Genomic DNA, 27,011 nt, shown 5'->3' on the forward strand with positions numbered 1-27,011 from the left:
ATATATACTTATCTCATGATTTTGAGCCGTTTTAGAAGTTAGAGCATTAGGAAAAGTGCTTATATAAATGCTTATTTGTTTAGTGCTGATAATCAGTCGCCTGGAAAGCCAAAGTAAGTTCCAGATGTTTACACTACATTCCGGCCGCCATATTGGTGTACCACGGATGTATATCAACATGGCGTTTTCTTACTGGGCTCCGTAAATTTCTGGGAAACATTTATGACGAATTTCTGAAGTTTGGGGAAATGCACAGGCCTACAACTTGGAGAAGTGTCTTATTTAGTTATCTTCTATGGCAAACATCACAATTTCTTAGCTTTTTCCATTGGTTGGCTTTCGACTTACTATTTTTTTTATTCCGTGACCGTGAAAACGATCTGAACTGTTCGAAGAACAAAACAGCAACTGTGGAATATTTTTTTGTAAAAATGATAGAACATGTTTTTTAGTTCATAATTTTTGAATATGTTCTCACCTTCCTCTAATATAAACCCACGCCATTCCTTATTTTTTGATCGGGATCATTTGCGGTCCAATATGGGGATCATTTCTGGTCCGGGATCATTTGCGGTTCAATTTGGGGATCATTTGCGGTCCAGGATCATTTGCGGTCCTGGGGCCCGTTTCTCGAAAGCCCCGGAAACTTTTCGGGTCCGTAAAGCCATTTTTAGTTCACCTGTATCTAAAAACGGAGAAGTGCATACGCCTGAAACTTCTCGTATGAAGAGAACCTCTATTCATATTAAGAATATGTGAATAAAACAGCTCTGTAATTGCAAGGTTCGAGATTTTGCTATGGCTTTCTGGGCCCGAAAAGTTTCCGGGGCTTTCGAGAAACGGGCCCCTGGGATCATTTGCGGACCCGTACAGAGCTCTAATGCGGCACATCCCTTTTTTGTTCGATGAATTTCGTTTGATGCTCGATCGATTCATGTGTTGTGCTCACGTCACAATAACCGACGTAAACAATCTGTTCCCAGATTTCCACTCTATATATGCTGTGAGATTTGATTTTGACTTCATACACTATAAACAGTCTGCCTGTTTGCTGTTCAACAAATAAACTCGTAAAGACATGGCTAGGAAAAGCCAAGTATTTTTGCATACGTTATAACTCGAAAACGAAGCAAAAACCAGCGACAAAAATACAGGGCTGCGTTTTTCTATTACATTGAAGACCACATGCAAAAATTCAAGCCCTTTCGCGAAATTTTTTTTTTCACCCAAATCGTCACTTAGCATGGTTTTGCACTCACCCCTTCAATTATTCTGGGCTGGTTTAACTTTCTGTCAATTAAGCTATAGAACTTTATCATTTGGCAAAACTTATTCCTTCCTAACCTTGCCTTCAGGCCGAAACTCTAGTTGCTATTAATTGAAGTTGCATGTCACAAATTTAAAAGAAATGGTGGTTATCAAGGCATTTCTAGTTGAACATTACTCAAACTGCATCATGGTCTATTCATGGGTGACTTTGTGAGTAAATGTTTTTGAACAGCTGCTTTGCCTGTGAAATCACATCACTCAATTTTCTTGAAATTTTGATTCATGCAAATTTCCTGACCTGTGGAAACCCTGTATGAAGTCTTTGATAGAAACAGGAACATCTTAAATTTAAGTCCTTAGAGTGGGAATGCTAAACAGAGAGAGATCAAGGTTATTCATATATAACTTGCATTTAGAGTGCTGAGAATACTTTTGAGCTATTAGCAGCCAGAGATGTAACACATACCCCTTGAGAGCTTTTTCACCAAAGAAGTCACCTTTTCCAAGAGTGCGAACAAACACAGGTTCAGCATGTACTGAGGGTCGCTGGGTGATATTAACCTATATAGGAAAGCACTTTGCTTAATAAACAGCAACTATTGCCAACTTTAGACACTTACATGCATGTTCAACATTAGTGGATAGGGGACAATCTCAACTAGATATCAAAACTACAGTACTGTGACTAAGCAATGCTAACTTATTTAGTACAAACTTACTTTTTTAAATTTGCATATAGCATGCCATAGTCTTATAATATGCTTTTCAAATTGTATTATTCTTAAATACACTTTTCTTATATTTTTACTGTAATCTTAATCTTACATTGTAAAGCACTCTTGAATATTTTATAATTTTAGCGCTGTATAAATCTTATCTCATTATCAACCCTCCAAGTTGCGACCATTTTAGTCGCCATGGCGACTAGAATTTTGGAGCTGGCAACTAAATTAGAACGCAAGTCGCCAGCTCGGCGACTAACATTAACATGACCTATGCATCAGGAGCTTGAGCGGACTATCATCCGGAGCGAAAAGAAAAACGTTCTGAGCATTAAGAATTCACTTTGCAAAGCTAGTTGTTGTGGGATTTTAACCAACAGAAATGGAGACTGAATAAAATGAAATGTTACACGGTAAACAAAGATCAAGGAATTGCATTCAGTTGAGCTTGGGACGTGACGAAATTCGTTCCACTCGACTGAACTTTGGCACGTGACAATTTTACCTGGAAGCGTGAGACAACGCACGCAATCCGGTCACTTGCCATCGAAAAGAAGACGAATTGCAAAAGCTTGGAAAGCTCGACGGCGACAGGATCCACAATATATTTGAGAAACATCCAGATGTATTTGAGAAACGTATTTTGTTTCACTGGACACGAAAATACCTGACTTTCCAGCAAACTTGATAACACAAGCACGGGGGATTCTACAAATAAAAAAACTGTGATGAAAAGCGGCTCGCAGTTGTAAGGAAATTTCACTTGTGTGAACGAACCTGGGTTTATTTTTAAATTGTCAAAAATTTCATCAATAAAAAATATCCGTCTTATAGATTGCCCTAAAACTTGTGAAAGTATTTTCGCGTTGAGTATTGGCGTTCCACGGTTCACATATTAAATTCAAAACGACAAACAATTTGAGCGTGAACTTTTCTGTCCATTTCAATACAGTCTTTAATTTTCAGATGAAGTTTTATATCGTTTGCTTATTCAAGCAGAAAACGAGGTTGAACATTTAGAAAAGATCATAAGCGATACGGTAAAAATAGTGTTCACTTTATGGTCTCAGCAAGAATTTGATGCCGCCTTGATAAACATTGGAAAACTTTCCGCCATTCAGCTGCGAATGAGGCTATCTTATTTTAACTTGGTATAATCTGTGTCGTTTGCACTGCTCCTGTTGTGTGAATTATAAATGATATACACAAATATTTCTGTTTTGTGAAGCGACTTTTTTTCTTAATTTTCATCAAATACTTTCACGGAAAAAATGGCGGTAAACATACATTTCCTTCATACATGCTCACGCTTTTTGATGACGGTTGATTTCACAACCAGCGCTAGTGCGTCAGTGTTGTAGAGTCTGTCGATTTACGGGAGAGTTTGTAATCTGTTGTTGTAAGTTTACTCTTGTTTGGAGTGCTCAAGTCATTCCTAAGTTCCCATTTAAGTGTGATTATACAATATTAAAAACTCAAGCAAGAGTGTATAATGAAGATAGTCTGAACCTTTGGTTTTTGATATATGTGGTGTCACTTGTAAATCAATGGAGCTATTTGAAGGCATGTACATTTACATTATTATAACCATTGTAAAAGATTTATTGAAAGTGAAAGCCCATCAATCTAACATGACTGAATGAGAACTGTGATCAACTGACAACACTGTTGCAATAATATAGTACTTTTTCATTGTGATCAGAAACTATTTCATTTGATCATCAATCATCCCAATAAAAGCATATTTGAATCAACATTAGGTAGTTCTTTCACTGAACGGGACTTCAATTTACTTGGTGGTTCAAGGAAAATGTTATTAATAATACAGTTAGATAATAATAAGATTATTATTTATTATTAATTAACTATTAATTTATGCATATATTTTGGCGACTAAAATTTTTCACTGGCGACCAAACCTGAACAGTCAGTGGCCAAATGGCCACTAAGGAAAAAAGTTAACTTGGAGGGTTGATTATAATTATTATTACAAATTGAAATGCATTTGCACATACTTGTAATAGACCAATTTCGATTAATTAAAATTCAGCCTAAAACAATAGACCTCAGCATGACATTCTGGAGAATAAACCCCACAAACTCTGTAGTCATTCCCCAGAGCCTTGTGCTGAGGTCTATTGCTTTAGGCTGAATTTTAATCAATCAAAATTGGTCTATTCATAGAAATTTTTGAAATTCATACAAAACTAGAATTTGCACTATTGATCCTTTCATTTCTTTTATAATATTAATGCAAACAAGCTGGTGATAGAAAAAGATGTGACCTTAGAAATTGCACAACAACAAAACAATATTGAAAACAAACATCAGTTCAGCTGCAATACAATAAGATGTAGTAGAGCAGCTGTGAAGAATTATTGTGAAAACACTTACAGCTCCCTTCTTGATGATGAAGAATGTGTCTCCTCTAGCACCTTGCCGAATGATATACTCCCCCTCATCATAGAATGCCTGCAGTCAAAATAGAACTCAGTTTAAGACTACAGTGGAACCTCAATTTAACGAAGCGTTAAGGGACTGTGGAAACCTTGATATGATGAATTTGCAGAAAAAGAAATAAAATGTATATTATATCAAGGTATAGTTAATAATAGTCTTTTTTAATGGTGTTACATTGTACTAGCCAGCATTTCTGGATCTAAAAAAGTACTGTAAATATTTGTGCATTTTTTTAATGTCCAATTTATATGTAGCTACAGTATACTGTACAGACCTGTACATAGCAATGGCACCAAAAGCTAAACAGGTCAACAAAATTTTAACAGTTGCAACCAACTCTTACCATGAAAAGCCTTCAAAAATAAAGAAGTTAATAGAACTACATGTAACAAGAGGCAAAGAGGATGAAGCAGATCTATGATCTGTGAAGAAGTTGTTTTATTGCTACGGAATTAAAGGATTTTCATTCTTGCTGGTATGGAGTAGCCATACCAGAGTACTTGGTTATTGTAATTTGTATTTTATGTACCCACCAAAAATAAAACTACAACATGGTCAATGAATAACTTTTTCACAATTGTGGTACCTGAGTACTAATAACTATTGATGAGTCATGTAACATTCATGTAATCCTCAAGATTCTTGTTTTGTTTTTAGTTTTTGAGTTAACTTATCATTTATTTCAAGCCAAGCAAAGAGATTAATTTAAAAGGTACCTGGAAGCTAAAACATTTAATAATAAAAATAGAAAATACTTGAATGTTTTACCATGTATTAGACTACATGTTCATTAGCTTCTATATAACAACAGACTTGGCAACATCCATAAAACCCTGCAACTTAGGCAACTTGAAAATGTTGTTGTCAATGATGGTCACAAATGTGGCCACACATAGTTACTTGCCATCTAAAACTATTGCTTTACCTCTTCAATGACATCTGCAACTTTGGACAGCAAATCCTCACGTAACTTAGCCAGCAATGGGACACTAAAAGGGACAATAAAACCAAGTGATGTTAAAAATTATTTATTGATTCATCTATTTATTTAAACTTAAAAGACCTTATGAGGAAATAAATTCAAATACTAAAGTTCAACTAAGAAGTTATAAAGTAATATAAATGCTCATTTTTTGCACCTTTTCAAGAAGTCAATATGTTCTTTCTGTCTCATAATTCCTGTCTTCATCATGATTGTCTGGAAGGTTTGTCTGTCAATTGCCCAGATCTTGACATCAGTCTCAGCTAACAAATAAAAGAAATGGATTGTATGACACCTTGACATTCGAAATTCACTAAGGTGGTTAAGAAATCTGTGTTTACCAAATTATGTCGCTAATAACTTTTCCAATGGTCCAATGGTCCAATGGTCACCTTGACACCAATACAAGTTCAAAATCTTGGCAAGCAGCACTTCAAAAATTCCTTTACACTTTACTGTTCAGCAATTAAACAGCACAAAATCGAGGTGAGATATATATAGATAGAGATGATGCATGTAGCTTTTAACAAGGCACAATTTCATGCTACATCAGCAAGCAAGAAACAAACTTAGTATATTACCAACTTGAAAATGATTACAGTAAACTAACTGCCATACATGCAACAAATTTAGAAATGTAAAGGTTTCAAACACTAGCTCCCCATCACAGAGCTAACACTAGAAACGTCAGCATTCGAAATTCACTAAGGTGGTTAAAATATCTATGTTTACCAAATTATGTTGCTAATAACTTTTCCAATGGTCCAGAGTTGTATGGCAATACAAACAGTATAGTCTAAAAACAAGTGATTTTATGTCACCTCATTGCCACAAAAAATTACATCAGGATGGCATTTGTATCCACCAAATTTAACACTTTAAATAGATAACAAGTAATTTACCTTTCACACTGGCTGTTCTTGGGCATTTATACAAGATGGCAAGTTCCCCAAACACTCTGCCAGGCCCCATTTGCCCAAGCACAGCTCCTTCCTTCATCACCTTGACTTTACCCTCTGGCAATATAAAGAAAGTCTCATTAACACACAAAGGAAAGGACAATTACTTTTATGAAATGAACAGTTACATCATGGAACATGCCAAGTTCTGACTGAACTGGCATAATTTACACATGCAAGAATACCATTCAGGGGTTTCATTAGAAGCCGGCAACCGGCAAAAATCGCCGCCTACTTTGTCAAAATTTACCTCTTACCACCACCTACTTTGCCTGTATTTTCACTCAAATTATTAAAAAAATTCATCCATTTGCCGCCTACTTTAGTTAGCTCAGACGGCTATTTCAAAACTTATTGAAAACCCTGACCATTCACCACACTTATCTCAAAGGCAAAAAGGTAAAACAGTTCACTTGTTTATTGTTTTGAATATGCCCCAGAGTACAAGGGCACACCCAATCCTTGGCATACATTACATTAAGGTTTTGAAAAGGGATAACTTCATTGGAGGCCACTACAATTCTCACAAGAAACTAAAACAAGATAACCATTACACAAAATAATTATATACCTTCCAACACAAAAAGGTCTGATCCTGACTCTCCCTCCTTGATGAGGAATTCATCTTTTTTCCATTTCTTCTCATACATGCACTCAACAACTTCACGGATTTGTGATGACTCCAACTTCTTGAGGAAATCATTGTCCAAAATTGCATCTTTGATAAGTTCTTTAGATCTAAATAAGATGCAGAACAGAAACATGATATAATTATTAACGCACCCTCCACATGTACCTCTTACTACGTGGCAACAAACTCTTGCAAGATGGCATTCAGCTATATATCTTGTGGAAGCCCACTATAATTCTCACAAGAAACCATATCTATATTTTTTTTCAATTTCTGGGTCTGAATTCCTGGATTGAGCCCTGTATATAAAGACTTTGAATGGTCTCAAACCAGAAAACATGTATATAACTTTACCTACTTTAGCATATATTCAAAACAATAATGTGTGAGAGAATCTCCTCATGTTTTAAGAAAAACACCACAAAATTGTAGCGAGTTCATTTTGAAAGCGTTTCACAGAATTAGACCTCACAAAAAAGGCATCGGGGTAAACACATAACACAGCCTCAAAAATTAAGAAATATGTAATTAATCTAAGTCGGTTGCGTTGGTAGTGATAATCAAAATTGTGTTACACCAGGTTTTCACAAAATGCCTTGAACATCCATTATCATTAACAGGTAAAAATAAAAGACAATTTTTATCAAGGTTCAGAGTATTTTTCAGAAGCACAGTGGGTGTATTAAACAGCAGGTCAAATCCCAGAACTGAGCAATTTCATTTTGTGGTAGTATGGCTCCTGAGGTACTTCCTTCCAAAGTTCTCAAAAAATCTATTTTTATCACGAAAACAACATCAACTCCAGACGGCAAAAGCATATTAAAATTCCAAGCTTATCATCTTGCTCATAAGGCCCACTTTAACCAACTCATTATTCACAGGGTCACAATTTAAGACTGTTAAACAAAAGTAATTTTTAACCACTTCAATCCTGTTCAGCTCTTTGTAAAGATAATATCAAATTCACACCCAACCATTTTTATACTGTAGTTCTTTTAAATACTGAAAAGCCTTGGTTCGCTATTCAGGTAATAAAAACACTGCTAGCTAATGACTATGCTAATTTCATAACAAAGTGAAAAGTCAGTGAATTGTTTTATTTTAAAAGACTGTTTCGATTATTTATCAAGTGATGAATAACTTGACCAAGAAATCATGCTGTAAAGATCAATTCCCTTTTGAGTTAACATCCAAAGGTAAAATCTAGCATAAGTGTACACAGCTCTTGTATTACCTCGTACAATGTATAAATGTTTGCAGAATTTAGATAGTGAGCTATTTCAGACCTTTCTTGGGAAGGAGTAACCTTTGTACCTACAGAGCTACTTTTTAAGATTAGGTCCTAATACTGCACTTGCATATAAAACATTTTTTTTTTTTAATTTTGACTGCACATACAACATTTTTTATGTTCTCTGCACATGTAAACCTTGTTCCAAGTTCTGTCTGTGTTTTTTTATGCATGTTGTTACACGAGCAGAGCTCTGTACATTAATGGTTCATACTTGTAACATCACCAGTGGCAATTACAAACGTAAAATGTTTTGAACTGAAAGAGCATATTAGCACAGTGTGTTTAAGAAAAAAATTGACTTCAGAGTTGGGCCTTATTTTTAATAAAAACTTAACTTTTGTTCACCAAGAATGTGTGCCATCTAAATATACAACAGGTGCAGTACACAAGCCACTAAATTTTCCTTCAACCCAAACGATAATTGCTTTACAGATGAGCGGATTATCCAATCCGTTCAAGTATCTAGCCCTTGCTCTGTAATCTATCTATATCAAAGTAATTCCAGTACCAATACTTTTCCCAGTGCAAGAAAATGTAAACTACACTACAAAATTAATTTCTCAGTGTTATGACGAACGCAAAAGTTACATGAATGAGAAAGCGACAATATTTATACGAGAAAAGCTTAAAATTAGAATTGCATCACGCGTGAATGACATTAAAAATTTCAGAAGCGAACGCCTGAAATGTGGAATGGTCTAAACATTATTATTACATGCACATAAATACTCTGATACAAAAAGAAAATGTCATTAAGACAGTGAACTTCATTAACTCATGTTCGGATTGAGAAAGCCACTAGCAATTTAGAAATCCGAGGAACAACATAGACGACTTCAAAATGTTTACATAACAACAGAGAAACTAAAGCTAATTTGGATTTGAAATTTTCGTGAATCACTCCTGGCTATTTCTCCACTGTGATTTACCCCCAGGGTTAAATTTTTTGCTTTACAATTTAGAATCCATTTTATCTTTGTTCTCTCTCTGTCTAAATTTCACGGGAATATCCAAACTCACATTTCTATATTCAAAACACAGTTAACTTTTATTTAACATATTTCAGCCATTAGATGTAAATATCCTTCTGTAAGCAAACCCCTACTAAGAGAGTCAATTTTCACAATACATTCGCCAACTGAGCTTATACAACAATTTCCTTTCAACCGTCCAATGTCTTTAGTTCGTCCAGAACACAGAAATAAACAAAGTCAAGCGCTTTTTGGCTCGACTCACCAAGCAAACAGTAGTCTTAACCAGGCTTGGGTCGATTCGTTTGATACAGACCCGTCAAGCTGCAAGCAATATAACCAGACCCCGGAAATATTCAGTTAAAGGGTTGTTTCTTAACGCCACCTTCTTTTACGAGGGGAGCGTGCTTCGGTTGTACCAAAAATATTTGATCGATATCACGATAAAATAAAAGCCTGAACAACCTGCATTGTGGTCAACATGAGAGAACATCGAACACAAAATATCACAGTTTTACAAAAATAAAATTAAAGTGGTAATTATGAGCACTTTCATTCACGACCCAAACATAATAAACTTCAAAGCGTTGGGAGAGAAACGAAATGATGATATGCGGCTCGCGGTCGCTCGCTCAAGAGCAAGCGGATAGCTGTGACCATGTCAATATCAGAGAACACTCGCTACTCGAAAAGTCATGAAGCACAATTAAGATAAATAAGTATCCTTTTCAACGCGTATTTTAACATGTTAGAATTTAAGTAAACGCGAGTTCGCAACACAATAAATCGTCCTAAAACGTTCTATCGCGAGGAGCAGTGTTACAAAAGACTACTCAAAGTTGCAATTTGCTAAATATCAAAACTCAACCAAGCGTGATTCGACGCGACATTGTGTATCTTTGCCTCTCGCCGAATGTGGTTTGTTGTCGATTTGAAGTGTACAATAAAAACAACAAAGAAAAGATCACCTTAAAACGAAAGAAAATTTCACCAAAAGAAATACACACGGGGCATGACAAAATTCAAATAGCTCAAATATCGACGTTGTGTGTGTGTGCATATTCGACGGAAAGGGGAAACGGACGATCAGCAAGTTTGCCCGAATGTGTCAGATTTCAAGCAGCAAAGAACATACCGGTACCGCCATGCACACACAATCGGCCTGTATTCAGCGACAACCAACCGAGATCTAACCTTGAGAGCCGCCTAAAACGACGAAGAATCAACAAACGAAAGATACCGTCACTGGTACATTCGATTACCCCTTCTGTGAAGCGTAATTTTCTTCATATTAGTGTTAAGTTTCGGCCATACATTAGAAGTTCGATTTCTGTAGCTATCTTTGCGTCGGCGTCCTCGATGGTTTTACGATGACCGCAAATATTGACAACACAGAGCGGAACAAGAAGTCGCAATCATCTATTGTCGCATGTATTTCGCGATAAAAAGCTTACACTAACCGTACGATGGCTCCAAAAGATCACAAAGCTACAGGCGGGTGTGCTGATCAATACCGCTTGTAGACATGCAAGATTACTAAGCCACTACTGATCGAGCTCTCATCAACTTAAGGTAGCAGCAATGCAAAAAACTGAAATGATCCTTGCCTGGAACTTTTGCTGTGTCTCTTGAGAGGCTTGGAGGCATCGGTGACTGTTTTATAGCTCTGCGGCTCAGCCGAAATTCCTTGACGTTGATTTCTAGTCCGATCGCGAGCTACGGCTGGTTGCAGCACCGAGCGATATTTATCTAACTCGCTCTCCAATCGACGGATTATCTCGTTCCTCCTTTTCAATTCCTGCTCCAGGGCCAAGATTCGGCTATCTTTCATTTTCATCTCGGTGTTCTTTTCCTGCAGAGCATGCTGCAACTCTCTCAGACTGCCCATTTTGACTGTGGTTGCAGCAGTACCCCGCCGAAAACACAAACACCCTGCCTTCTTCTTACTAGCGGCTCGGCCGCAATGCATCACTTGCGCTCTCGAGCCCCCAAAGGAATACTGGGATTACATTTGCGCTTGTGGCCCTCCTGAAGATGTGGGTTAAAAATGCTTTGGGCTGAATTTGAATGGAAATCGCCGGTAGCCGAGTGTCTTGGAGCTGCCGGGTCGAGCGCAAATCCGAGAGGAATGTGTTAACGCCGCCCTTCCTCCTTATAAATGCATTAATACTGTTCTGTAAACCATTCGTAAAGGCTTTATCACGGACGTGGTTATAAGTAATTTGTATGTTAATTAATAATTGACAGTGAGCGGATGTTTCTGCCTCGTCGCCGAGGCGAAATCGTGCAAGATAATGTTCAGAGCACCAAGCTGACAGGCAGACAAAGCTAATTGAAATGTAAAAGCACTTCTGGACCAATCAAACAAAGATGAAAATGATTGGCCATGTGATTTTTTGACTGCAGCTATTACTTGTTTACACTTGACAATATGAGTGGTTTAGGGCGGGGGAGGGTTCACTTCAGTCCATTTAGCATCCACTCATTTATAAAGCGGAGTTTGAAATACGTGATCTCTAGATGCTACTTTTACTAGCATCATTTACACCTTGCTCAAGACAAAATCTTACTAATCCTTACAAACACAGAGCGTGCTGAAAGCCTTAACTCCACAAACGTCACGTATAAAGAAGCACAAAAAAAGTCCTGTCCAACTCCCAAGATAATTCTGTCCATTTGCATGGTTACACAGCTGCTATTCTGGTCTTGCTTTTAGCGTCAAGAGTGCCCTAAATAGAATAGTTACGAACCAGACCTGTACTGTTTTGAAATCATTTAAAGCAAAAAATTATATCTGCGTCAAAGTTTAAAGGAGCTATCGGCAAAGCATTTACTGTATGTTGCACAAAGCAATTGGTTCTTTTGTTGTCATAATCTGTTTCTTTTTGTACACAATTAGGTGACCATTATTTCGCCCTTAGTTCCAGCATGTTTGCATAATTTCCTTTGGGGCACTACTAGTTGAAAGCTGCCGGATCTGAATCGTGGAAACTATCAATCTCGACTGATGCGTCACGTAAAAAAAAGTTATCTGGCGGTGATTCTCTTAGAAAAATTAATGATTGAATTGTCCTTCCTTTTGTCTCCATAACACGCTCATTGGAGTGTTTTCAAAATAAAATACTTAAGGCATTAACACTGTTTTCACTTCCTGTCAGGGCACATTTATTTTATTGGTCGAATTTACATATTGTGATTGAAAAGAAAAGAATTTGACAGTGCTATACTTTGCAGAGCTGCATTATAGCACTTCAGGTGGCAGCTCTAACTCAACAGTAATATTCTAGCTTGACTAATTTTGACATCACCTTTCGCCAGCATTTCGTTCTTTACGCCTGAAATTTGAACAAATGATTTTTCAAGACAATAATAAAAGAAACAATGGTGGATTTCAACATTTTTCGCGGTGCTTGTTAGTCCAAATCAACTGCCGTGCTGCATTGTGACAAAAAAAGGTGTTAAAAAACAGCAATGATTTGAACGAGCAGTGTAGCCTGTTTTTCCTTGTACTGCGTGCAACTTTCTCACTTTTAAATATTCATCAATTACATTCTAGCTTGGTTTGGTGATGAGCACAAAATTAAATTTGTTGTTTGTGGCTCCAGTAGACGAAACTGCCTGGTGGTGACAGTGCAGCCGGTAATAAACGTCATATTCACTATCAGTACATTTTAGACTCGATGAAAAAAACATTAAGTCAATACTGAGGGACATGAACGATAACAGCCTGCCAAAGATCACGCTTTGAAGTGCAAACTTTAGTTAAACTTGTCAGTTGTCATACTGTTAATGAAGGTTTCCCGTTAATGGCGCTTCAAGGTCGACTGACAGATCATACAAAAAATTATTTTAACAATGATGGAGTTTTGCATACCGCATTACACCTCTCAAAAACTTGAAGAAGCCATTAAAGTCATCAAGTCATCTCAGACAGCAGTATTGATAAAACATATGAAAAGCCCAAGATTCCTCAAATCTGCTTGGTAAAATTGATGAAAAATCATCGGTAACTTTAAGTATATTCTCGTGAATTCTCGGGGAAAGTTCTTAGAGAAGTGTCCACCTAAAACAGAGTTTAGTTAAAGACAAGGAAGCCAGAAGGTGGCTTTCAGTCAGCACCAGCCAGGAAACTATGCGGTCTACCTTAGGGCGGTGTCCACTTTACCAAAGGTTTTCTTGCCTTACAGTGGTGTCTGCTTCACCGTAAGCTATCCAGATCGAGTTCCTTCTCTGAGAGGAAAGTACGATTAATGACAATAAGGATCAAGAGAGAATTGCAGATTAAACCACTGCAGACTGAAATAAATTTAATTACACCCAGTTGGAAATTGGTGTGGAACAGCTGCCTGTTTTAAATACTTACAACAGAACAGCCGAGTGAAAAAAAATCCTAAAGAGTTTTCAGTGTCATTCTTTCTTATGGTTATTACATTTCTCTGTCTGAAGAATGCTAATTTCGATGGTTAGTGCAGGTTTGTTAAGCTATCCCCAGGGATTCTGGCCATTAAAGAGTGCAAAGCCCAAAAGGTTTTACATTCCTTAACAGCCCAAACCCCAGAGTTCCTTTCCAGCCTTTCCAAGATCCAGCCACCGACAATAATTTATGCTATGTGTGTTTTTACAATCCTAGATTTAGTGTGGTATAATATCATATCAGTATCCCCGGTACAACGTCATAGATCACGACAATCAATTTTTTTTCTTGTCACAAGTCTACTTTGCGATGTATTTATCTTTTTTTTTTTTTTTTTTTATTTCACGGAAAGGTATTTGTCAATCTTGGAAATTACAGTTACGGTTTCCTAGAAGGAAAAAAAAAAAAGCAATTGTATCTTTTGATATTTTTCGAATAAGATAAAACGAGAAACGGACTGTCACTCACCACTGAAATCTCCGTCCAGATATGATAGAGACAACACTAGTGCAGAACAAAACGGTTGGCAAAAGCAGGTAGGGCTAATGGCACGAAAAAAATGTCACCACTTTGTTTCGTCTTGAGGTTAAGACATGAAATTAGAAGCAATGTTCCAATACTGACGCATGGAATCAGGGGCGCCAATACCTCTGACTTTCATTTTTAATAAATCCACACTTTTTTTTTTCTTCAAGATCCAGCAGTAAATAGTCAAGGTTTGACAAAGACCGCGGATTGGTTTAAGGTGAGTAAGCAGGTGTGCATGGCTCCTTTTTGTCTCATTTTAAACTCTTCCTAATCACGATGGGATTTATTGTATTTCAATTTCCGTGATAGAATTAGGGGCACAAGTACAGACAGACAAAAAATAGAATTTCATCCATATACAAGGGGGTGACGTGAAAATTTTCTTCACCCTCAGGGTAAACTATCCCGATCTTAATTCTTTCAAAGTAAACACGGAAAAAGCTTGAGCAGCATTACGAAGATTTTGTATGTTGATCAGTCCTAGAGATAAAAGTGTCCCAAGCCACATACGACAACCAAGGAGTCTTAGTTTTCAAAAATGGCACTAATACTGAAAAGATGCATGGTAATCTGCATGTAGTATGTCTCCGTGATAAGACGCTTGATATATAGACTAAACATGTTTTCAAACATGCCCACAAGAGGTACAGATAAAAATTGAAGCACTATTCATTATTCTCAGCCGATTATCCCGCACAAGTATTCATTACAGTTGATGATGTTCGAGTCAATATCTCAGTCTATTTCATTCTTATTACATGTAGCCATTGTTCCTGGGCTCAAAAGAAAAGCAAACATTTTCCTTTACAATTCTCACACCAGCGTTTCAATATTCATAACACGTTCTGTTCCACAAACCCCCAAGGCTATACAGCACTCACAATTAAGGCCGGAGAGCACTCTGAAACTCGAATATTACGAACTAATAACATTTTACTGATAAAAAGAAATCAGTAATCATTGGAGACAAAAAGGGTTACACAGGATGCAATTAAGTAAGAGTAATTGCGTTTACAACCCATCCTACGGACTTATCACCAACAGATTATTCATGAATTTTGTAAGATCGTTGCACTGAAGCGTATTCGGTTGACTTCTACATCTTTCAGTTCACACCTTTCCTGAAACGAGCCTTCGACTTTAATCCCTTTTGCTAAATATACCTACAGCTAAATTGCTTTAGGAAATTGTGATATAAGCACACATGGCCTGACGTCACATCAGTCTGTATGCCTCCTACGCACACGTTACATCTTTTGGGTTCGTCACATTTCTGTGAGCAAAGATGACGAGTGGAGAAAAGATTACTTGAGGAGTAGCTATAAAAAGTAATCTGGGGCCAACAAGCCGAGATAAATTGTCTGCGGTTCAAACTAGTGAACTTTCCAGTTATTCCGGCATATGTACATGTAGAAACACGTTTTAGGGGACCGCAGTTTTACTCGCCGCGAAAAGGTGTTTCCCCAATACTTCTCCAGTTCCTCAATCTTGAGTAGTTGAGTCGTGTCTTCCACTTCGCGCCCACTCGTACCACACACAAAGATAGTCGTGTGGTGGTTTTTCTCAAGCCCTGCATGTCTAATAATAGCCCCATTCCTTAAACTTAAAACTTCCTAAATACGTGTCGTGGACAACATGCGCCTACGTACGACTGGCACAAGTCGTCGCAGTTGAGTGTGTCAGCTCATTCGCTTGTTGAACTTCACATAATAGTCTCTAAAGGCAATACGTTAATTTCTGGAAGGTGTGCAAGATACCTACCTTCAGAAGAGACCAGCCGTCTTGGTTTGAAGTGGGCGACGATTTAAAAATTAATAACAACATTAAAACGTGTGATTTGCATATTTGGATGTTGCCATATTCAAATTCTTTATATTTCTATTTTTGGAAGGTGCCTTTCAGTTCTTGCGGTTTACAGAAACATTACCGTTTAATATAACTTCCTGTTATTGTCACGTCACGGTCGTGTGGTTGCACTGCTTCACTGATAAAGTGTTGAAGTAAAACTCGCGAAAGATTTCTTTTTGTACAATATTGAGTGCGGTGTTATAGACAGCAGAGACATGCAAGTGATGCATGATTAATGGCCCATTCCAGCTGCCACGAAAGTGCTTCGTTCACATTTTAAAATAATGCAAGCTGTTTGACAAACAACTAAATGTGTAAAAAGATAAATTTGTAAAAGGGGTTTCCCAAGAACTTTTTCAAATGCATCGCAAGAAGCCAAAATCAGGGAAAGTTATTTTAGAGTCATCCCATCGGCCGTTATAGCCCCATTAATTAAACGAGTTGCTTAGGGCATCAAGTTATGGCACTCTGTTATCTAAGCTAATTAAGAATGGCAATTTTTCTTCGAGTTATGATTCGATAATTCAGAAATGTCATTATGTTACACTGATGTTATATTCCCGACATCTTTGAGATATACTACCAGAGGAAAGTTTCAAACGGAGTTCTCAGTGACGCGTTAGATCAATTCTCTTTGTTTCAAAATGCCGCGCGCATGCTTTCCAGGCTGTTTTCTTATAATTTCTTCTTTTTCATCAGGTATGTGCTAGCGTTTGTTTCTGTTGACCCTGTCCTGATATCTGCAATATCAAGTCAGTTTCATGTGGCTGGATTTATGGCTGAATTTGGGTAAGGTGAACGCCTAATCGTATGTGTTCGGTACGCTTCGGCGGCAACAGGTTTGATTTGTCCATAGGCTAATGGGTATTTTGAATCGTTTCGCCAAATACAAACACGAGCCATGGCTCCACCAAACTTTCCCGATACTGCAAAAGGGTACTGAAAGAGAACGGTTACCTAATTTAAGAATAAAGAATTATTGAATAAAGAATTATTATTATTGTTTATTATTATTATTATTATTATTATTATTAAAAAATTAAGAAAATGAAAATCGAAAATTAAATGTATAGAAATTCCATAATTCCTGATTTTCCGTGATATTGAGGGAAGTGAAAACATATTTCCCCGAGATTCACCTACTTCCAACGCCTCTAACTCACCTGTCACTTTTTGCGTAGTGTTTAAGAAACTGTTGAAAGTTGACGTTCAGATTTTTTGCGGCGGGCTCAGCTGACACTCCCTGCGCACGCGCACGGGGTAGAGAAGGCGGTGGCATAACTGACATCAGTTTCTCAACCTTACTCTCCAGTCGCTCAATCTCGCTTTTGTGTTCTCGTATCGTCACAACTTTAGACATGGCATCCATACGCAATGTTTTGATTTCCTTGTGTAAAATTTCTACCTCCTGTCTTTCCATGTCCTCTCGTTCATTAATCAAATTCTCGTACTCCTTGATAACGTCATCCTTTCTTCTCAGTTCATTCCGTAAGAACTCTATTTCCTTTTTTTGTATCTCCAGCTGTTTGTTTCGTTCCCGCAGAGCACTCTCGAGTAGTTTGAAGGAGCTTTTCAGCCATTCCAGATTCAAGGCCGCCGCTCGTCCTGTCATTTTAAGTTGTATTCAACAAACAAAACAAAATGTAAATGAAACAGGTCAATGGGAGTATTTAAAATGTAAAACGTTAACACACACCAAAACCAAAATGACTTTTTTTTTTTTTTTTTTTTTAATTTACCAATGACATACGTTACTTACATTAAAGATACTTACAGAAGAATAAAATATCTACAATTAACTTACAATCAAAAATAAATATATAATTAGCTTACGATAACAACTCTACAATATACAATGATGAGGAACACACTTATATATTAACTAACAGTACCGAGATTATTTACTAATAGATTATTCACATGAAATATACAAACGCGATTACATTGCTCACAAAAATTAATACTAACAATACTACAAAGCTTGAAAATTAAGAGATACAACAGAAGGGAGAATATTTTAATTAGCTTTGTGCTTTTAACAATGCAAAAAGAAGAAAGAAAAAGAGAAAAAAAAAAAAAAAACAGTTACAGTTGTCATGCTGTTCAAAAAGTTCAAATAATAATAACGCCATCTACGTGATTAACAAAAAAAAAGAAATAATACATAAATTAATTTGGGATTAGTACCCACTTTTTTTCAAAATAATCTTTCTTTTTGATCTTACTTTCCGTTTCATATTTGATGGCAATTTTAGTACGAAATCCTTGAATTGTGGGTTGAATTTGGCATCTTCTGCAGTCCCATATAAGTAGTTTACCAATGATTATAAAATAGTTCAGTAAGTCGAGTAAAGGGCATGGTTTGGATAATATTCCAAATAAAACATCTTGGAGGGAAAGATGAACCTGCTGATTTGAGATTTGGTGCCAGTAACCTTGAAACTCACTCCAGAATCGTTTAACAAAGGAGCAATGATAAAGTAGGTGGTATAAAGTTTCCGGTTCTGCCTTGCAAAATGAACATAGATCGTCTGTTTTAAAGCCTATTTTGTGTAATTTTGAATTAGTGTACAGAATAGAGTTGAGCACTTTGAATTGAAATCCTTTCACATAAGACTCAAGAACAACAGAGTGTGGCAGACTGAAGATTTGTCTCAGCTGATCGATAGAAAAGTTAAAATTGTTCTGCAGTTTGTTTATGATATTAGGCAATTGTGCTATTTTGCGAACAAGAAGTGAGTAATAGTCTTTTGATTTCTTTTTTCTGACGTCGAAGATGTTGTCGTCAATAAAGAAGGATGGAGGAGCTAAAGATGGACAGGAAATGATATTCTTTAAAAAGGACGGTATAGAATGGCGAAGGCCAGCCCATTGCAAATAACTAATATTGGCTATCTTGTCAGACCAGTGGCTGAGTGCGTCATTTATAGTTAAATCAAAATGTAGGTCTTGGATACGAATCACTCCCGCCTCAAAATACTTTTTGTAGAAGACTGATCTTTTTTCGATACGAATTTCCTTATTATTCCAAATAATATTTTGCCAATCTCGTTGAGAGGCAAAGGAATCACGAAACTCCGACCACCATGAGAGCATTTCACTGTAGAACTGAGAGAAGATGTTGTAATCCTTTATATCATAGTTACAATTTAAAAAGAAAAACCCTCCCATGCGATCCAGCAAGTGTTTTAGATATGATTTCCATGTTCCGTTGTTGTCATCAAATATACGTTTTATCCATGCCAGCCTTAAAGACTTAATCATGCAATTTATATCAATCATTTTTAAACCACCTTCCTCGTATTTATTTATAGCCGAAACTCGAGTGACCTTATCCGTCCCATTCCATAAAAATTTGAATAACAGTTGATTCAATTCTTTCACTAATTCTTTAGGTGTAGGCAGTACCGAGCAGACATAAACAAACTTTGGAATAAGAAATGATTTGATGATTGTAACCTTGCCGTACACAGATAATCCTCTAGAGGACCAGATGTTGATAAGTTTTTTAATACTATCCAAACGTTCAATGAAATTCTTTTCTTTTAATAGTTTTGGGTCGTACGTGAAGTACACCCCTAGTGCTTTAATTGGCTCGTTAGGCCATTTAATGCCAAACGGTTGTGCTTTGTTTCCTTTTGATGAACCAATCCACATACCCTCGGTTTTTGTGTTATTGATCTTGAGGCCTGAGATATTCTTAAAAAGGTCTAATACTTGAAATAGTACTTTGGCCGAGCTAGTGTTGGCGAGCATTGCTGTTGTGTCATCAGCGTATTGTAATAGTTTTGTCTCTTCCTTGCCAATAGAGATACCCTTTATAGCTGGATTTTGACGAATGGCAATTGCTAACGTTTCTACAGCTACAATGAAAAGATAAGGAGAAAGTGGATCTCCCTGTCTAACGCCTCGTTCAAGTTTAAAAGGTTTTGAAATCATGCCGTTGTTAATTATGCAGCTTTGTATGTTTTTGTAGAACAGTTTTACCCAGCGGAGAAAGTCGGAACCAAAATTAAAAGCTTCAAGGCATTTAAAAAGGAAATCCCATTCAATACTATCGAATGCCTTTTGAAAATCAATGAAAATCATTAAACCAGGGATGTTTTCTTTAACAGTCGAATCCATAATATCATAGATGGAGCGAATGGTTTCGCCGATAAAACGATCTTTAATATACCCTGTTTGATTATGATGAATGATATAAGGTAAGACATTTTTAATTCTCGAGGCTATTACCTTAGACATAATTTTCGCGTCTACGTTAACAAGAGAAATTGGGCGCCAATTTTCAATGAGAGAACGATCTTTACCTCTTTTTTCTATGAGTGTGATAAACGCTTGCTTTTGAGATTGGGACATCTCTCCTTTTTCGAAACAATCATTAACACATCTAATAAAGCAATCGCTGATTAAAGGCCAAAATGTTTTGTAGAACTCGATCGGAATTCCATCGTTCCCTGGAGTTTTGTTGTCTTGAAAAGTATCGAGAAGACGTAAACATTCCTCCGAAGAGATTTTACCTTCACATGATTTTTTTTGCTCTTCAGTTAATGTAGGAATATTTAAATCATTTAAAAAGGAATCAATTTTAAGTTCAATGTCCGGAAGAATATTATAAGTCTTGTACAAATCACAGTAGAATTGTTCTACTTCCTTTAGTATACAGAATGGATCCGTTTTGATTGCCCCGTTTATATGCAGTTTTCGTATGTGTTTCTTAACGTGATTTCTTTTTTCTAAGTTTAAGAAGTATTTTGTACTCTTCTCGCCTTGTTCGTGCCATCTGGCGCGTGCACGCACAATAATTCCTTTTGTTTTCTCTTCGTAAAATGATTCTAATTGTTTCTGAGCTGCATCTAACAGGGTTGCATTGTTGTCGCTAGGGTTGGTTTCAGCAGCTTCTTTCGCTACATTAAGTTTATTTTGGAGTTTTGTTTCTGTCTCATTTCTTTGCTTTGATCTTCTTTTGGAGTGACGGATAGCGTGGGCTCTTATGTTATATTTGATCCAATCCCACACACATCGATCATCAGAAAGTTCTTCCCGTCCTTCCGTAATCCACATTGGGATCATTTCAGTAATACTGTTGACATATTCTTCATCATCTAACAAAGAGCAATTCATCTTCCAGTAATTTGGTCCTCTACACTCGTTATATGGTTCTCCGCAAAATTCTAGATAGATCGCGTCGTGATCGGTTCTTATAGCTGGAATTATATCCGTCAGTTGTACAGAATCATTTAAGTTGTTCGAGATTAGCCAATAATCCAGGCGACAAAAAATTCGAGGAGATTTTTTACTCCATGTGAAACTTTCAACGTCTGGGTTTTTGATTCTCCAAATATCTACTAAATCAAGTTGGCTTTGCAAGCAAACGATGCGAGATGTGACAGATTTTCGTTGAATAAGAGTACCACCTTTCTTGTCAATAGTAGGATTAAGTGGACAATTAAAATCGCCTCCGATTACGATGTTGTTTTCGGAATCCAGATCCTCGTTTTGCAGCGTTATAACTAATTTGTTTAAGAAAGTTACAATTTCTTTATCTTTATTTGGTGCATATATGTTTATAAGATTAAATTTGGAAATACAGTTAACAATAAAGATTAGCGAAAAAACTGAGCAACGACGTTTCGGTGTCATCCTGGCACCATTTTCAAGTTAAAAAATATTTGTGCGAAAAGTAAACTAATTTATACCAATGGTAGAGGTGCGAAATTGAATAAATTAAGATTAAGATAGCTGTTCAATGTTCATGTTCATTCCAATGAGGTGTCAAACACTGGTAATGAGTTCAGTGTCTGTTCAAAGCCTAAACAAATACTTTTGCGCGAATGGAGTCTGACTGTGTGTTAAGGCTCGGTTTCTTCTTGCGAATCCACAACATTTCGTGGATCAAGCAATCGAACTTTCCCTGACATTTCTTTAGGATCTTAAAGTTGTTAGTCAGGTCACCAACTGTATCAACTCGGTGTTCATTTTGAAGGTGTTTTCCGATGGCAGTAAATCGGTGTTCCTCAATGCGCTTGTAAAGATGACGGCTAGTGTAACCGACGTATTCTGCATCACACAGATCACATATATAGTTATAAACAACGCACTGTTGATTGATCAAGGGTGGTTTTGGCTCTTGTACTTTGAGATCATCGCCAATTTTACGGCTTCTGAACACCGGCTGTAGTTTGTGATCAAGTTTATTACTCAAGTCCGAGAGATGTTTCTTTACTATGTCCGCTGATTTCTGGTCTTTAAAAGGCAGGACAGTGCGGTAGATATTCTCTGTTGGAGGCGTCGATCTTGTGTCTGGTGACATCACTGAATTAACGAAACGGGTGATGGTGGAGTTCACAAGAGAATCTGAGTACTTGAGGTTAGAAAAGATCAGTTTAAGGCGTTCGCATTCTGTTGAATTCTCAACAGAATGCGAACGCCTTTACTAGAACATATTACTTACCATTGATTTCAGTTTTCCAAAATTACTTATTTATACATGATATCCACATACCTTCGAGACTAAACTCAAGGACTCGCTTACTCTGTTACTAAATTGATATAAACATTTAATTATGCATTACTCAGAAGTTAGTTTTTCTTGAGTTAAGACATGTTAGCGGAACAGTGAGTTTTAGTCGTTTTCTTGTCACATTAATGTTATTGTTAAATTTAAAATTCAGCATCCCGTAAAAGCGTCCATACCCTTAGAACTAACAACTTAGTATGCCCTAGAAAAAGTGTTAACCGATTGCTGTGCAAAGTTTTTTGTTGAAATTTTACAAGTTTGTTTTTTAAACACAAAAAATGGTCGAACAGAACAAATATAGTTCACCTTGTTACAAAAGTGTTTTCCACCTTTGTTGTTGCAACCTCTATTTCGATTACATGTATCAAAACACATATAAATTCCAAATATGCAGCTGTTAAGTGTTTTCACATGACGTCACAGCGGCCATAAGGGTATCCCAAAACAATGTAACGGTGGCCATGTTGGTGTCCCGGACCAATCTCGTAGGGGTTATAATTAAACTCTTTTCTTATGTAATGCATCAGTCAATTCCAGCAGTGCCCAGTCCCACCCCCCCCCCCGGGCAACCGCAGGGCATTTGCTCACGATGACAGTCCCGGGGGTGAGGCATTCGCAATTTTATCGCGGCCCGGGGCTGGGCATTTGCGTACCCCGGGGTGACCACTGGGCATTTGGCACACGTGTTTTCGAAAGTGCCATGGATGGGTTCATCGGGAAAGACGAGGTGTTTGTCGAACATAGAGTGGCCATTTTTGTGGATGGAAGGGTCCAGCTTTGTTACGTGCATTTGACACTGGTGAACAAAATCTAGGTTTAAATTTTTTGGTTATTGATTCAACGAACTGTTTATAATCAAGTATTGAAATAAAATATTAAAGTTGTGAGATTTCTAGAACAATGATAATTGTTTCATTGTAGACATTGTTAACGGGATTGTCGTTATTCTAGTCGAAATATCCAAAACAAATGGTTCTTATACAACAAAATATTTAATGTCACGCTATCCTCTAGCAAACTGTTAAAATCAAAATATAAAGAAATAAAAATAATCAGAATCAACTAACACGTACTGTTGTCCTTGAAGTCTTACCGTTGCATTAACATGAAAATACTGAACAGTTGAACGTTTTATTCACTGATTAATAAGAAAACTGCAGAGGTGTTGGAAGACGACTATCCCGGGGGCGGGGCATTTGCCCTCTTTCTTCGTCCCCACCCCGGGGCATTTAGACAGCTTATGTGTCCCCACCCCGGGGAATTTACCCATTTTTTTTTTAAAAATGCTAATGCTCGGGGATTAGCCCGGGGGGAGGGGGGGGGATGGGCACTGCTGGAATTGACTGACGCATAAACACTTTCTTCTGTTCCCATACGTTTGCATGGCTGCTGGCCACATTATTGAAAACGCTCTATTGCTCTTAACTTGCTAAAAATTGCAAACTTAAAGGAGCTACGTCACGGTTTGTGCATCTTGAGAAGTTCAGCGTAAATTTTTCAAGTTCGTCGTTTGCAATCCGTGTTAATCTTCTCCATCTTTAACCATCCTTGTACCTTTATGGTTTACCATTATCTCTTAGGTGTTTTCCTATCTTAGTAAACTATTATTGTCTCCTTCAATTTTGAGGTAATTTTGTACGTGTCCAAAATCATGCAAAATACCCGGGGTGACTGAGCTCCTTTCACTCACTTCTTGTACAAGAAACCGGTCTCTCGAAATCTCTAAAAATGAGTTACAACAAAACACAAAAAAAATTAACAGTGCAAAAAAATTAACTTCCACAAACGTTATTAGCCACACAGTATTCTTTTCCCGTCAAACTCATCAATGTTAGTCCATCTCATAATATGAATACAGTCGGCAACGCGTGCCACGAATAGTATGTGTTAATCGTCAGCAAACGTCAGTGATTGGTCAATATGCTTTCGAATTTTACAGTTCAGTGTACCTGCTAGTTATGCAACGCTTTGGAATGGTATACCACGGAACTTCCCACCAGTCACTTTAGACGAGTGTGTACCAAGAAAATGTAAGTAACAAGTGGAATATTCCCTGGTATATTGCGAGAGACCGTTGCAAAACTATTTTATAATTAATAATTAGATTATGAGCGCAAGATGATTGACGAAGGCGGAGCCCGAGACAACTATTACGCGATAGAAATCGAGAGCGAATAATCTAATTGCTTTAGTATAAATGCACTATTCGTTCAAAACTTTATCTAAATCCTCTCCACAGACACCTCGAAAATGCAAAGAAGGCCCGTAGGGCTCGTAGGGCTCGTCAAAATACGGCACAACTCGTAAAAATATACAGCGATACTACACACCAAAACGTCTAATGAGATATATGTATTTTCTATTGCATGGTATAAAGAAATTTAGGTTTAAAGTGTGCTGCGAGGTATCGTAAACAACATGCATTTCTGCACGAACTATTGCAGTTTTTACTTGAGCGTCGAAGGTAATTCGCTAAGCGATTGATTTAAAAAACTGCTGCCACTTTGTCATCCAATCAAAAGTAGAACAAACAGCAATCACGACTCGTTCATACACGCTTTCCCGCGCTTTGCTTCAGCTCCATGTATTTGCTCGGAGTTTTGATTGGTACACTCGAGTGCTTGTGCAATTTTTCTATTAGCTGGAAAGATTACTTTGGGTTTGGATTTACAACACTCTAATGAAAACAGCTACAAATGCAACAAACTTTATCACTGCACTGTATCTAACCTGCGATCAAGCGTTCTTCTTTTCGGTTTGCCGAAAAGAACGCCTGATCCGCGCAGATTACACTGCACTGGCGTGTCACTTCATTAGAATACCAATATCACTGTACACGATAACATCGATATGACTACACTGCAGTACTATAGTAATGTTTTTATAGAACAACAACAAGCTTTATTCCCCCTTGGTCTCACAGAAATATGTTTACAAAGTTATATATTAAAAGAGTTAGGGGCCTGGCAGCCTAAAATAACTAGAAAGTTAGAAATTCATACCGGCAGTGTTGTCTACTTACGTTCACCTTCTCTGTCCCTTTCTTGCTTTGGACTGCTCATCGGTGGTGTCTTGGGCCGAGGCGCGTTGTTGTTGTTTGTATCACTCCTGAAGAAAGGAGAGTTATTTCTGGAAGTTCTAGCTACCAGCTTGAACACCGGCGAGCCCATATGTTCCTGCATCTATTTGGTGGTCTACAAGAACAAATGAGTGAGTCGACCCGAGTCAGTAGTAGCCTTTTTCTGCGGTTTAACATACCTCTTGAATTTTTATTATTTTAGTTAATCAAATAGGCGATTGGTTAACACAGAGTGGCATAAACGCATCATTTTGAAGTCAGTCAATGTGTGAACGGATCAGTTTCGTTACATTTTCATAGTGGCTGAAGGCGTTACAAAATCTCCCTCTGGATGGAATGTTGGTCCATCCCAACAATTTGCTTATACTCAGTCGGTAACACTCAGTTAAGTAACTTGTTTTAGAACACAACACGAAAACAATCACCAGGGCCTCACTGACGGCGCGCAAAACAGCAGGCAACCAAGCCTCCTCGTACACACAAAAGTAGACGCACTCGAACACATGCATAGGTTTGGGTGATAGGTTATGAACCTACTGGCTGACTTACGAAAGCCACGACAAGAACTAATTCTAAATCCAAGGGCACTGAACGTTTCGATTAAAACGGAGTGATAACTGCACAGCGTTTACTTGTGCCACTATATACTTGTGCTTTACCTACAAGTAAAATATATATTTAAAAAAGTCCCCTGAAGGGTGAGCGATCACAAAACAGGCTTGTCGGGATGAAAGTGCAGTTTTTTTCTATTTTCAATATATTTATATAAAAAACTATATATACAAAGAAAAAAAAAAGCGCTGGGGTTCACCTCGGTAAATGCGTGGATTTTTTTCAAGTTAAGGCGTAGTTTAGTTGTTTAGGCTGACACAATTAAAAAAAAGTGCACTGGACTTCCTCTAAGTACTTCGGGATTGCAGGTAGTCCAGGCAAGTTACAGCACGAGGAACTCAAGAGAAAAAAAACTACAAAAAGTGGAACCCTACCACCTTGTATTTTGGCGAGGCAGTGTACCCAGTTAATATCTAGAGAGGTGAATGTACAACATAAAAAGAAAGAGAACTCTCCACATGGGAAGTTCTTCGTCGACAATTTTTCCGCGATACGTAATAATAACCACTGTGAACATGTGACATTTATCTATTAAATAATTTATTTATTTCTACCCTTATGTGTTTATCTATTTATTCGATGCGAGGATATTTTTGTCGAATAATTGACGCTACCATTAATTGCCATATTGAGCAGCTGTTTCGTTCGGAAATACACCAATATTACAAAACCGGTGTACGATTACGGGCGGCTTTTTAACCCTGAAGATGACTCATGTTGCA

General features: G+C 37.3%; 1 protein-coding gene across 5 annotated transcripts in view; it reads right to left on the reverse strand.

Annotated features, from left to right (window-relative positions):
• Positions 1-27,011, reverse strand: part of LOC145479215 (cGMP-dependent protein kinase 1-like) — a 58,597-nt gene that overhangs the window by 20,160 nt on the left and 11,426 nt on the right. For 3 of the 5 annotated variants that reach the window (XM_081457512.1, XM_081457511.1, XM_081457509.1), the window contains exons 2-9: positions 25,621-25,792; positions 17,242-17,683; positions 6,964-7,130; positions 6,336-6,449; positions 5,591-5,696; positions 5,377-5,440; positions 4,386-4,463; positions 1,736-1,830 (exon numbers count right to left, since the gene is read on the reverse strand). In XM_081457512.1, coding sequence (XP_081313638.1) covers positions 1,736-1,830; positions 4,386-4,463; positions 5,377-5,440; positions 5,591-5,696; positions 6,336-6,449; positions 6,964-7,130; positions 17,242-17,683; positions 25,621-25,780 — 1,226 coding nt within the window. In that variant the 5' untranslated portion in view covers positions 25,781-25,792. Of the gene's footprint in view, positions 1-1,735; positions 1,831-4,385; positions 4,464-5,376; positions 5,441-5,590; positions 5,697-6,335; positions 6,450-6,963; positions 7,131-10,895; positions 13,984-15,991; positions 17,045-17,241; positions 17,684-25,620; positions 25,793-27,011 lie in introns of those variants that run through there. The other 2 variants (XM_081457514.1, XM_081457513.1) reach the window with 2 other exon arrangements.

The sequence above is a fragment of the Orbicella franksi genome, chromosome 2 (genome assembly GCF_964199315.1).
Source record: "Orbicella franksi chromosome 2, jaOrbFran1.1, whole genome shotgun sequence".
Lineage (NCBI taxonomy): Eukaryota > Metazoa > Cnidaria > Anthozoa > Scleractinia > Merulinidae > Orbicella > Orbicella franksi.